Below are 13,477 nucleotides of genomic sequence, written 5' to 3'. Positions count from 1 at the left end.
AGGGCCACACAGTAATGGCAAAAAGTTGCAAGCTGAGCGCCAGAAGGTTAATCTGTAAATCTAGCCCTGAGTGTTGTTGTCACACAGAGGGATATTACACATAGGTTTCCATAGAGACACCCAGTCCACATGACCGCTGTTCATTAACAAGGCAAGGCAATCACATGACAAAAAGCATTCAGCGCATGTTCTGTGCGTCACGTGACAAGCACTACGGGCACTGCCGTATCACGTGACGTTAGACGAACGAACTTTGCAGATTCGTCGCTCTCCATCTATGGCTAAGTCAGTATATACAGTAGAAAGTTTGGACTCCACTTCCCTATAGAAATAATACATTTGTAATTTTTCCAAGTTTTTTTTAAGTAAACGACAGAGAGACGTTTCAGTGATGATGAAGAGGGAGATATGCGAATGTGCAGATGTGAATGTGCAGCGGATGGCGGATTGCGCGGGTGTTTTGATCTGACTTGGCGGACTGGAGTTGGCCTGGGGAGGGGGGCTACTGCACCCTAACACTATGGACAGGCCTGTCAGGTGGGTGATGCAGGGTGGCAGTCCTGGGTGCTAAGCTGATTTAGGAAAAATTACGTTCTGAGAGGATAGAGCTGTTGCTGTAAGAAGACGATCACGTCTTATCGGCTGTAGGGAAGTAAAGCTGGAAATGTGGCCGGGAGATTCGGTTCACTGAGACTAGAGTGTGGATACACCTAGGCAGTGAACTGTACAGCCCGGCCAGAGGCATTGCTGGGAATTAGTGAACTTTTCCATGTATGTAGTTCTTGGTTCCCAAGTCTGGAAAATTCGGTGAACATCCTGTGATCAGAAAAAAAAACAGTAGTGTGTATCACGTGCTGCCTGATGGGAAAAATAAGAGACTAGATTGTAGAAAGTACAATCTCTTGTAGTGGCATCTCTTGTAGTGTCTGTGTTTTGACCCTGTAGAATTGCTTGCTGCAGTGAAGCCAATATGATATCTCTGTCCCCATAAATGGTATGAGTATTGATCTGAATAAGAGCAACACAAAAAGAGGTTTGAAGGCGAGCTAGACAGGGAGGAGAAATATAACTGATAGGGAACATGAATTGGATGGACGTGAATCTGGTAGGCAGAAGGGGCAATTTGGACAATGGAGCAGGCAGGAATAGCAAGCTAGACAATAAAGCTGGTAGGCATAAGGGGCAGGCTGGACAAAGGTGACGGTAGGCTGGGCAACAGAGCTTGCAGGCTGGACAACAGAGCTGGTAGGCATAAGGGGCAGGCTGGACAACGGTGACGGTAGGCTGGGCAACAGAGCGTGCAGGCTGGACAACAGAGCTGGTAGGCATAAGGGGCAGGCTGGACAACAGAGCTGGTAGGCATAAGGAGCAAGCTGGACAACGGAGCTGGTAGGCAGAAGGGGCAGGCTGGACAAAGCAGCTGGTAGGCTGAAGGGGCAGGCTGGACAATGGAGCTGGTAAACTGGAGTGCTGGGCATCGGAGCTGGTAAGAAGGAGTAACTACGAGCCCTGCATGTCTGCTACAACTAAACAAGCCCCACCATACCTGCCAACAGGTGTGATGCAAAGCAGGGAAATATCCATGGTGATATCGACAGCACTTGAAACCTTACAGGGGTTCTGACCCATCCCCACTCCGGGACAATAAAAGTTTTGACTGGAGTTAAGCTTTAATGTAGTTGTGTAAATGTATTTTATATAGATTATATCATACTAGCTCTGTCGTATCAAATCTAGAATATCTCTAACTCTAGATTGCTATTTTTAAAAATCTTTTTTAGGAATAAGAAATCGGTTGATTACTCCCAGTTTTTAGATCTAGAAAATGATGGTAAGTTGGATATTTCTTTGCCTTCTTTTCCTCTGATATAACTGGGGGAAAAACAAGCTTAAAGAGACCCTGTCACCAGACTATTCACCTAAACCCCAAATCTTTATATTGCACACCACACTATATCTTTTTTTTCTTTTTTACTTCCACCGCTCCAAGCTTGCTCCTGTGATGGACTACAACCTCAATACAAACTAGTAGTCCATCACTGGAGCCATTTTTTAAACTTTATTTTATTGTTTATCCGATTAACCGATTAATCGAACTTAATAATCGGCTAACTAATCGATTTTGAAAATAATCGTTAGCTGCAGCTCTACTTCCCATAAGATTATATGTGTGGACGTGCACAGTGATGATTGCAGCAATTCGGAGGAAGGTAAGTAGTTCACCAGGTGGGCTGCCCTCTGGGGTGAGGCAAGTTATTTGAAATGCAACTGAAGCAAAAACTTTATTTTTGTTTTGGATAGAGTTAAAGGGGATTAGAACACCTCTCAGGTTTTTATGTGCCCTGCCTGGGTTCCCTTTAGGTAGGCTTACCCTCTCTATTGTCCTGGTGATAATTATCACTGAAAGTGAAAGACAATCCCAAATTTTGGGTTTTCTTTCAGTGATAACGGTCACCGAAACAAATAGAGAGGGTGAATCTCCCTAATGGGGACACTGAACAGGAACATATGGCAAATCTCCCAATGGTGACAATAATTCTGGTGAGCACCAGGGATTTACCTCTCTTTCCTCTTGTGAAGTATAGGGAAATCTCCCCAATCGGACACATATGGCAAAAAACCCTCCCTTACTCAATCCAAAACTAAAAAAAAAAAAGTTTTGGCTCCAGTTCTACTTTAAAGTAGAACTTTAATTAATCTACTTTTAATATTGCATGAACTATTTTTTGTGATTGCACTGGATCAGAACACAGGCATTGTTGTGCCAAGCGTTCTGGTGCAGGCAAGGGGGTCATGTGGCTGTGGGGCCATTGATTGGAATGCACCGCCATGTTCCCTCCTGCCCCAGAATGCTTGGGGGAGTTTAGTATGCGATACAGTGCGTTCCAGCAGCTAATCATGCTGGAACACACTGTAATTAATGTGAACAAGCCCTGAGGGAAGGAATAATCTCTTAAATAGGCAAACATCAGTTTTTAAAAAAAGTAATTCAATGGGAACAAATAACAAATGTAAAGAAAGTTATCCTAATTTAGTTGCCAAAATTGAAATCCACTTTAAGCTCTGAGGTATACATCTAGGGAAGGGGGGGGCGACTGGGAGGAGGAAGGGTGACCTTTGCTAAAAATCCTGCCTGAATGTACTAAGTGTGGATACGAATGTGTGTATATTTAAATGCAGTTTTACCATGTCTGTGCCTTATCATTTTGGGATATGTAAGCTGATAAAAGCCAATATGCACACTGGCCTTAGGTTGCCAGTGCTGACCCAACAATGTTATACTCTTGACCCCATGCCTTACGTTGTCATGTATTACAATGTTTGAGTACTGTTTTGGACTGTTTGAAAACTGTTGGAAAACTAATAAAAACTAATTCCAACACTAAATGCAGTTTTGCTTTTCTTGAAACAGATGAAGATTTTGCATCCTCCGTGCCTTCAAGTAAAAAATCTCGGGTGGAGACAAAAAAAGAAAAGAAAGAAAAACCCACAAAAAAACCTATAGATGAGACATCATCACCAAAGAATTCACAGGGTAAAAGGTGAGTCATTGTCACATACAAATTATATATATATATAGCGCTTAGGTACTCCTTGCAGCCAGGTAGCCGTTATTGTGATTATTTAAGAAAAAAAAATCCTTTGTTATGCACCTACTGCGCATACACACATACCCTCTATTTGTTTAAGTACTTTTTGTAAGGTTGTACTTGCAGGCACCTCCAGACATTCTAATCTGATGCTTTACGCTGCATTGACACAGATAGCAAAGGGGGAGTTTTGTTGGCAGTTCTGACCCATGCCAATAGTCCTAGAAGGCTGGGTCAAAGTATTGAACTAAGCTGAATTGTTTACTTTAACACGCATAAAGTTAAGAACAGCAACACTGTCCATCTTTTGCCTACAGACCACTGCTGTCCATGTACTACATTGTTTTTTTTGAGAGGGATAGTGGCTCGGATATGCATGTATAGACATAGCCAAAGATGTTTTATCTGGCTGACACCCCAGATCTGTTCTTACTGAGAGTGGTGTGATGCTAACCGTGTTACAAAGTGCCTCTGATGGTAAGGTCCAGTTACTACAGATGATGAGTGTCTTCTCTCAACAAATTGTAGCTGTCATTACTCTGAATACCCAATCATGTGCTGATAAAATAAGCAAACAGGAATTAGCTTTTCACATGATTGCTCAACTATTATTTATACCTTAGTAGTACTTTAGCATCAGGGTTTGTATTCATTTGTGTAGAAGTAAGAAGCATGTTGTGTTTTGGGTGAACTACCCTTTCTTAAGCCTTGAAAAAGTGAAGTCCACCTGAAACGCATTGCCTAATGACAGCCCAACCAGGAAGCAAACTTAGAGCCTGCCCACCACTCTTCAGCTTACAGAGGCATCATTGATACTGTAGGATTAGTTGTAATGACTTACCATGGAGATTGGTATTTGACTCTGTATGATGAGCATCACATTTTTGGAATGTTTGTGAGTGCAACCATATATTTGATCATTTACTACATCCATGTTTTGAATGTCATGCACTAGGGGTGCATCCTCTGTTTTTGGTTTATGTAGTTTGGAGTCTCCTTGCCTCTCCTTGACAGTGGTTCCACCATACCTAGCTATTGAATTGAAAGTTTCTCTATAATTTGACTAATACAGTATTTTAGAAGCCCTCTGGAGGAGGAAGCCCAAGTAGTTTAAAACTGTTGTTACATTTTTACATTATTAATTGTTGCATTTACAAATAATAATGCTTTTCTTAAACTTTTATTTTTCAGGTTACCTTTGGATGAAAAAATTTACAAGAGAGATCTGGAAGTCGCTTTGGCTTTGTCTGTGCAGGAAACATCAGTCATCATAGAAAATGATGAAAATACTTCCAGATCTGGTATGCTTCCTATGGATAAACAGTCATCTGCGAGACCTGGCCTTATGTATTATCTAGTTAGTGTAGTTACATGTAGAGCAGAAGTCCAACTAATATCGCTATTTGTTAGTAAAAGTAAAAATATATATTATATACGCACTCATGTCATGTTAAAAATTAGGTACACCCCATATAAATTGTTGAATTTTCCAACATAATTTGAACATAATATGATGATGTACTTGCATAAGAACATCACTTATACTTGCATTTTCAATCACTTATTCATCAAAAATATTAATACATATAATGGTGTACTGTGGAAAAAGTAAGTACACCCTTGGCATCAGAAGCTGGTATCGCCTCCTTTAGCAAAAATTACATCTTGCTGACATTTTGTACCGCTGCCCCCCAGTCTCTGACATAGACTTCAATTTTGACCACTTCTCCATGGAAAATTCCTTCAGTTGCAAGATGTTTGTGGGGTTCCTTGCATGAACTGCTTGTTTCAAAATCCCCTACAAAATCTCACTGGGTATCAAATCAGGGCTCCGTTTCTTTTTGAGACATTCCTTAATGGATGTGCTAGTGTAATTGGTAGCATCATGTTAGACTCCTTTCCGGTTCAGCTTCAACTTTTGGACTGATGGATTCCCATTCTCATTAAGCACACTTTGATCTGATGCAGAATGTATAGTTCAGGGGTGCCCACAATTTTTTGTCTTGAGATCAAGACAATTAGAATGCTGTAGGATTCATGGTCCCTTGGTGCACTTCAGAGGACTGAAGGTATGTGCAGGTACATACTGCTTTCTATGTATATTTCTTTTTCTTTTTTTCCCCCTGGACAGGCATGCTTAGGAAAAGCTGCCTAGTTGAATACATATCAGTTATAGCCTGTGAGATGGATGTATTAAAAGAGATGAGTTAGTTTTGCGATTGCATTTTTCTTGCATTGTTTGTCTTTTGTGTTTTTTTGCAGTGTCTCCTGCCTTCTTTCCTGGGGAGAGCAAAGATCCAGAAGTGTCTTTCTCAAACTGCAGCGTAGACAGCGATGTTCTGGGTAATATATTTGTTATGTTTTTATAGACAAATACATATATAATATTAAAAAGCGGAAAACTATTATAATGCACTGTGAGAATTACATTTAGGGAAAGTTATATTCAAAGGATTGCACCATATGCTTCCGAGCCCCCTCTTTTTTTAGACATAAGGTCCCTCTTTCTCTACACATAGCTTGTAAACAAAAGTAGAAACCTTGATTCAGAGTGACATACTTTGCTTGCTGCAGTCTTTCCCTATCTGATATGCATTCAAAGAAAGACATTCCTTTGGCTGGAAGTGTTGCTGTACCATTTGCAAGCAGGGGGAATGTATTTCACTCCTTTGGGTAGGTTTAGTAATAAGGAAGGAAAATTAAAAAAAACAAATTTTTGTAATAAATAGTTGTGGCACGCGACTATCTTTTTGTTGCTGTCTGGATTTATTTTTTTCCTCCATTGTCTCCAGTACAGAAAGTGATAGGAAATTACAAAGTTTTGAGTTCTCAAAGAAGAGAAGGGAAAAAATGTTAATGGCTAAACCAATTCTGGTGACAATGGCATTTTTCCTCACTTTGCAGAGATTTTCTCTTGCTTTCTGCTGTGTTTGTGGGGAAGGGGCTGAAACGGAATTCCTCAAACCTTTCCCTACTGCAAAAAATTGTAAAAAGTTGGTGTTTTACAAACATGGAAGTGGCTAGGGTATTTTCGGTTTAATGGTGATTCCTAAAATAATTAATTTTCTCCCTCCTAATGCATTCCCTAGGACTTGATGAGATCACAGAGAGCAACGAAGAACCAGTTAATGGCAGGAGCCGCAGGCAAGCTGCATCTAAGGCTATTACAGAGCAGAGAAAACTCCTGAAAGATGAGAGCAGCAGTGAAGATGATGCAGATGAATTTAAACCAGACACTGCAGTTTGTACGTCACAAGTCTACTTTATTGCTTCCAAATATCAGTGCAGCCATACACAAACAATATTATGTACAAACTCACATGTGAAATACACAGCATTTAGTGAGTTTGGTGTGTGTTGCTTTCAGGTACCTAACATCAGTCAGTCTCCAATCTGAAAAAAGTATGCAGCAATGGAAGACAAAAACTAATGCTCAGAATGCTTGTTCTGACTTGGAAAGCGGACAGGCCAGCAGATCAGTATAACAGCTAGGTTGCTAAAAGGAGGATACAGGCAAAAAAAATGAAAGCCCAATTGCAGCTTCTTTTGGAGTTTCCCCCAACTTGGCCTTTTTCCTTCAATGGTGGGGATCTTTTAAATGCTGCAAATAATGGCACTACATAATGATGTCTGCACTGTTCTCTGTGGCATTTTCTTGTGAGTCCAGGGCAACTTAGTGACGCGCCTCAAAGGGGTGTATCCTTGACGCCTTGAGGTTACATAAAATGGGTTGAATAACACTGGGCGTCATTTTACCCACAAGAGGAGCAACACTAGGCTCCACATCAGTAAGTCTTTGGTGGACAGTGCAAGATATAGGGTGAGTATTACAGTGAGAGCTGTTTTTCATATTTTATAATGTGCAGGGCAACTGATAATAAATATATATATATATATATATATTAACTCCTGTGGAATAAAATTGCTATCTCTTGGTAAAGCTTACCTGTCACCTCTTTATTTCAGATGGGGACTCTGATAGCGATGAGAGTTACAGTGGTGACGATGAAGAATTTGAAGTGAAGAAATCCAAAAAAGCAGCAACAAGCAAAGTTCCAAAAGCCAAGAATGAGAAGAAAGGAAAAAGCAACCCAAAGGCCCGGAGAAAAGGTAAGCAGATTATGTGATATGCCTCAGAGCCCTTCATCACAAAATATTGATGTGAATACAAAAGCTCACTCCTTTGTGTAGCATATACAGTATGTGACTGTGTTGCATTTTGTACTGGTATGTGGTGACTGGAGAATTTGTTGTGTAATCTGACAATACTGCACTGCCAATGTAACAGCTTTTCACTATTTCAGTGCAATCCAGGAATAGATACATTGGCATGCATGTTCGTAGTGCCCTGTGCACTGAGAATCTACATCGCAAAACATGACATTTTCACAAATGAGTGGTCATTTCAGTCTTTCAGAGGATAAAATATAATAATCCTGTCTCTGGAGCAAGGCAATTTTTGCCTTTTAGTATATTTTACAGTACCTTTTCCAGATGTGTTTAGACAGGTCACATCACATGACTCCAATTCTTAATGTACATTGAGAAGTACATAATGTGTTTTCAGTTATGGATACAAAATGTAAGGGGCCAAAAGACCATGGCTGTATTTAAAGCTTTAGCCTTGTGTGTTTTGATAAGCTACCCCCATTTTCTAAAACTTGATAAATTGTGGCTGAAGTGTGTGTGTAAACTGTAACAATAAACTTCAGCTATATGCTCTTTTGCTCTGTTAAAACTACTGGAAGTGTTTTGTTATCTGTTCGATAAGTTGAAGAAAGAAAACTTTGGTGCTGCCATAAATCTTGTGAGCTGATAACTTCCCATGTACTTTGTGGTGCTGCCTTCTTATCGGCTACATTATTCCCAGTTATCACTGTGGACTGCAGAAAACTTCTCTGTTATGGAGAACAGGGGTAGGTGTTCTGTAATCCTGTCCTAGGGTCACAAAGCTGCTGTATAAATAAGGTACATTGGGTGAGCGTTGTCACCCTAGAACAGGAAGTGTGTTACTGGCAGGATCCCCAGATAAAAAATAAAGGAAACTAATGCAGCTATTACATCTAGGGACTGGTAAGCTGCAATACATTATTTTGGGTTTAGATACACTTTAACTTATCTGCTACCATATTTCAGATGGTGACTCTGAGAACGACAGCAGTTTTAGTTGCGATGAGGAGTTTGAAGTTAAGAAATCTAAAAAGACGACAGAAAGCAAGTGTCCGAAAACCAAGAATGCAAAGAAAGAAAACGCCTCGTTGTCCAAGGCAGCCTGTAAGAAAACCGTATATAGATAATTTCTCTGATTTATTTTATCAATATACAATGCTCAGCCTGGTGCCTCACACATCTGCATGTCTCCTATGGGAATTTGTGTTGTGATCTGTAGTCCAATAAACTTGAATTCTAGAAATATCTACAGGAAGGGTGTATGTTCTCCCTATATTTGCATTTCTTTCTGGAATTTTAGTGTCTTCCTACAGTTCATAAACTTGCTATAAGGTCAGTTGGCTTCTTTCACAGCATTAGTACTGTATATGTTAGAATATGTGAAGATATTCTTGTGCTAGGAACATTATATAGCGTGTGTCGATGAGGGCGTGTGTCGATGAGGGCGTGTGTCGATGAGGGCGTGTGTCGATGAGGGCGTGTGTCGATGAGGGCGTGTGTCGATGGGCAAATGTCGATGAGTGCCTGTGTCGATGAGTGCCTGTGTCGATGAGTGCCTGTGTCGATGAGTGCCTGTGTCGATGAGTGCCTGTGTCGATGAGTGCCTGTGTCGATGGGCAAATGCAGTTTGCCTTTAGGTGCACTCTATTTGCCTTTGGGATCAGTACTGGATGCTTCTGAGATCATTCACTGTTTCGAAGCTGCACCACGAAGCTTTTGCATTCCCATAGACTTCTCGGGAATTAAACCGTTCTGATGCAAACAAAAGCCCATCGACACAGGCTTTTGTTTGTTTTACATACGTTGTAGTACATAAAATAATAAACTTTCAATCTCATTATACGCAGCAATTCCATCTCCTGCTTCTGTGTCCATTAAAATAAAGCCAATGACAGCCAAGCATACATCATCCTCATCCCCAGCCCTCGCAAAACCAACTGGACACAGCAGCCACTCTGTAGGAATGAAAAGACCGGCATGGAGTCCTCCAGGTAAGCAATGAGATTTTCTTTCTTTGTGCCCCTTTTAATTACAGTAAGAGACTCCTTAAAATAATTACTTGACTATCATGCTAATCCATTTGCTTCAATAGTATTACTTGTGGTATTATACTTGCCACTTCCTGGGACAAGTATCGGGAGTTCTGAATTTTTTATGTGCATGTTTTTTCTAGATGACTCGGGAAGTATTGAAGCCAGAGGTAGCCAGTCAGGTTTTCCCATCTTGTTGTGAACATGTTAGACTTGGGGCCCATTCATATTGTGCTTTATGTTAATGCATTGAGTTATGCATTAAGGCGCATTGCATTAATCAGCCCAATAAATTGGAATGGGCTGACACAAGGCAGTAAGAAATGTACCGGACTAGAGCTGCAGCTAACGATTATTTTCAAAATCGATTAGTTAGCCGATTATTAAGTTCGATTAATCGGTTAATCGGATAAACAATAAAATAAATGTTAAAAAATGGCTCCAGTGATGGACTACTAGTTTGTATTGAGATTGCACTCCATCACAGGAGTAAGCTTGGAGCGGTGGAAGTAAAAAAGAAAAGAAAAAAGTGTGGTGTGCAATATAGTGAAATGGAAAGTGTAAAATTATACAGCAATGAATGCAGAATGGCACCGGCTATAGAGGACTACAAAACCCAGCAATACTACATTGTACAGCGCAATGCAGAATATCACCAGCTATAGAGGAGCACAATAAATCCCAGCAATAGTACATTATAGCTGGTGGTATTCTGCATTGCGCTGTATAATGTACGTTTGCTAGGTTTTGTAGTCCTCTATAGCCAGTGGTATTCGGCAGTGCACCACTGTATAATGTATTATTACTGGGATTTGTAGTCCTCTATACAGCGCAGTGCAGAATATCACCAACTATAAAGGAGTACAACAAATCCCAGCAATAGTACATTATACATACAGTGTATAATGTATTGCTGGGATTTGTATTCCTCTATAGCTGATGGAACATATACAGCACAACGTACCATCAGCTATAGAGGAATACAAATCCCAGCAATACATTATAGAGCACCATGTGTGGGAGTGTGCAGGCTTACCTGAGCAGTCTTCCAGCAACTTGCTTCTGAGATTGGGCCTGTCTATCGGCGGCTGTCATCACCCCACACCTGCTCCTCCTTACTACATCTCCCCGCGTCCCTATGCCGATCGAGGAGTGTGAGGCGGGAAGGAGGTGCGGCGTGTAGAACGTGGATGAGGGCGGGTCTGGCAGCGGTGAGCGTGAGTTGGGGAGGAGGTGCGGCGCGCAGCGTGTGTGGAGCCGTGAACAGGGCCAACTGATCAGAAGCCGATTAATCGATTATTGAAATAGTTGACAACTTTTTCAATAATCGATTATAATCGATTATGTCGATTAGTTGTTGCAGCCCTATACCGGACTGTTTATTTCAATGCACCTTACTATGACACTCGGACAAGTTCACATCCTTGTGCTGACACACGTGCATTGGGATGCTTTTGCAAGGTGTGTTGAGGTGCCATAAAAATGAATGGCACCTCTGCCGTGTTAACATGCATTGTGGTGACAGATGTTTTACTGCAACACATAACTATGAGTGGGCACTAAGGGAGAGGTTAATGTCACAGAGGCTTGAGTAAGATGTTTCAATGAGAGAGCAAAAGTTTTAGCATGGGTAAAGACAATTGTGTCTTTGGCATCCTATATACAGACTCGTATAGGTCTTCTACAGGCTCTAGTGCTGTCACCGGCTTATGTTATGTTCAGTGATTGTATCTTAATCTTTACATTAAGTAAATTCTTTTAATAAAAATAATAATTGCTTTTTAGAAATTCTTGGATGTAAGGCTGATATGTAGGTGGCCCCAGCAGTGTTAACACATGGTTAGGCAAGGAGCCATGATAGAGGGGCCTAGTAGAAAGGAGGACCTTTTGGCAGGTCTTCATTTGCCAGCACTGCCCCCACACACATGACCCCTTTTAATGTAAAACTGCTACATGTTGGCTTCACATCCAAGGGTTTTTGTAAGTGGTTTTACCCAGCAATTAATTTATTAAAGTGATTAGTTGCATTATATGGGTACGCATTCCTTCTGCGTGTGTGTTTTTTGTTTTTTTTTCTCTCTCTGTGCTCTAGTTAAACCATTTCCCTGCTGTTGGATAAGGAAGCCTAGCATATACTTTGTTGGAGGGTATTTGATCAGTATAGGGCTGCAGCTAACGATTATTTTCATAATCGATTAGTTAGCCGATTATTACGTTCGATTGTCCCCCGGCTGACACCCGTCGCGCTCACATCCCTGGCACCCGTCGTGTGATCGGCCCGGCTAGATGTGAGGAAGGCCGGGATTGGAGGAGAGCTGGGCCGCGGCGGCGTGCGCGTTCGGTGGCGTGCGCTGCTTGCGGGGCTTGAGTGTGGAGCCGCGAACAGGCAAGGTAATAGCCGAATAATCGACGATCGAAAACGTTGGTAGTGTTTTCAATCGTCCATTTTAATCGACTAAATCGAATCGTTGTTGCAGCTCTAGATCAGTATCATCCATTATATTTATAAGCCCTTTTACATTGCACTTGGCTGTCACTCAATTCTAAATTGCTCTAAAGTCTAAACTATTAGTGTTTTGTGTTTGCATAGTTTTGTGTGCACTGTCAGAATTTTCACATATTGTCCCTTTTCCTTCAGCTTCTTCGGGAAGTGTAGGAAGCCCACTGACTGGGGTAACTGTGCGGTCACCTAACCAAGGACTGCGTCTCGGCCTGTCAAGATTGGCAAGAGTCAAGCCGTTGCATCCAGCTCCCGTCCATCACTAAATTTTTGTTTGGTGAACCATCTGAAGGGTGAAGAAAACAATGCCACTCAGTAGGAAATGAAAGACCCCGGATTTTCTACTAAACATAAACTGGCTATTTACAAAATATAAATTGCCTACCAGCTTCCTTCTGCAGAACAGTTGGAAATGTACGGCAAGCAGAGATGCCTCGGCTGACGAGATGTTCTGGTATTTATAGTCCTGCCTCAGCTGAAGTGTCACCAATTGTTTGGCCTTGTTGGATTATCTATGACTGAAACCACACCGAGACTTAGGAGACACAAATGCTAAATGCAGTCCTTTTAAATGGCTATTCTGAGACTCTCAGAACTGTTAAACAGCTCTTACCATTTGCTTTTCCAGGCTAATTAGTTTTAATACGGGGCAAGTTTTAAATGTAAACACTTGGAATCTTTTAGGTGTCATTAAAAGGCTCAATGGGAAAAAGTTACTATTCCTACTTTCTAACAGACCAATGCATTTTCTTTCATAGGAGAGGTCAGGGGTGTGTGAGGCCTGAGCCCTGATCTGAAATAAGCAACACAGACTTTGTCAGGTTGTTGGGAGAGGCACTGCCATAGACACTGCAGAGGTATGACAGCACATGCTTTGACACTCATTCCGCAGACTTCACATAGCCCATGGCTGTCCTGTACAAGATATAGTGATGGCTGTAAACCATTAAACAGTCTCCCTCTATGAGGCAGAGACAATCTCTATCTATTAGCTCCACTATCTAAAATCACCAAGTGAACGTTCTGTTATGCTGTAATACAGTATCATTATATGATTTGCCAAAACAATGAGACCTACATATGGGAATGTATAAATATCACCTTAATACAATTTCTTAGGGGTGTGTGTATTCTATTGTAATATTTATGTATACATGTTTTTTTTTTCTGCCCATTTATTTCTCTAA

At 41.1% G+C, this 13,477-nt stretch overlaps 1 protein-coding gene across 1 annotated transcript; it reads left to right on the top strand.

Moving 5' to 3' along the window:
• The first annotated feature begins 520 nt into the window (after positions 1-520).
• RAD51AP1 (RAD51 associated protein 1) lies at positions 521-12,556 on the top strand. The gene is made up of 10 exons (XM_018553441.1): positions 521-537; positions 1,782-1,831; positions 3,413-3,542; positions 4,782-4,891; positions 5,853-5,933; positions 6,680-6,835; positions 7,557-7,700; positions 8,727-8,864; positions 9,608-9,751; positions 12,429-12,556. Exons 1-10 carry the CDS (start codon positions 521-523, stop codon positions 12,554-12,556), a joined length of 1,098 nt encoding a protein of 365 aa, XP_018408943.1.
• The last annotated feature ends 921 nt before the right edge of the window (positions 12,557-13,477 follow it).

The sequence above is a fragment of the Nanorana parkeri genome, unplaced genomic scaffold, assembly GCF_000935625.1.
Source record: "Nanorana parkeri isolate BGI_ZX_2015 unplaced genomic scaffold, ASM93562v1 scaffold120, whole genome shotgun sequence".
NCBI lineage: Eukaryota > Metazoa > Chordata > Amphibia > Anura > Dicroglossidae > Nanorana > Nanorana parkeri.
Note: the sequence above shows the minus strand (reverse complement) of the source record. Positions and strands in the feature narration are given on the sequence as shown.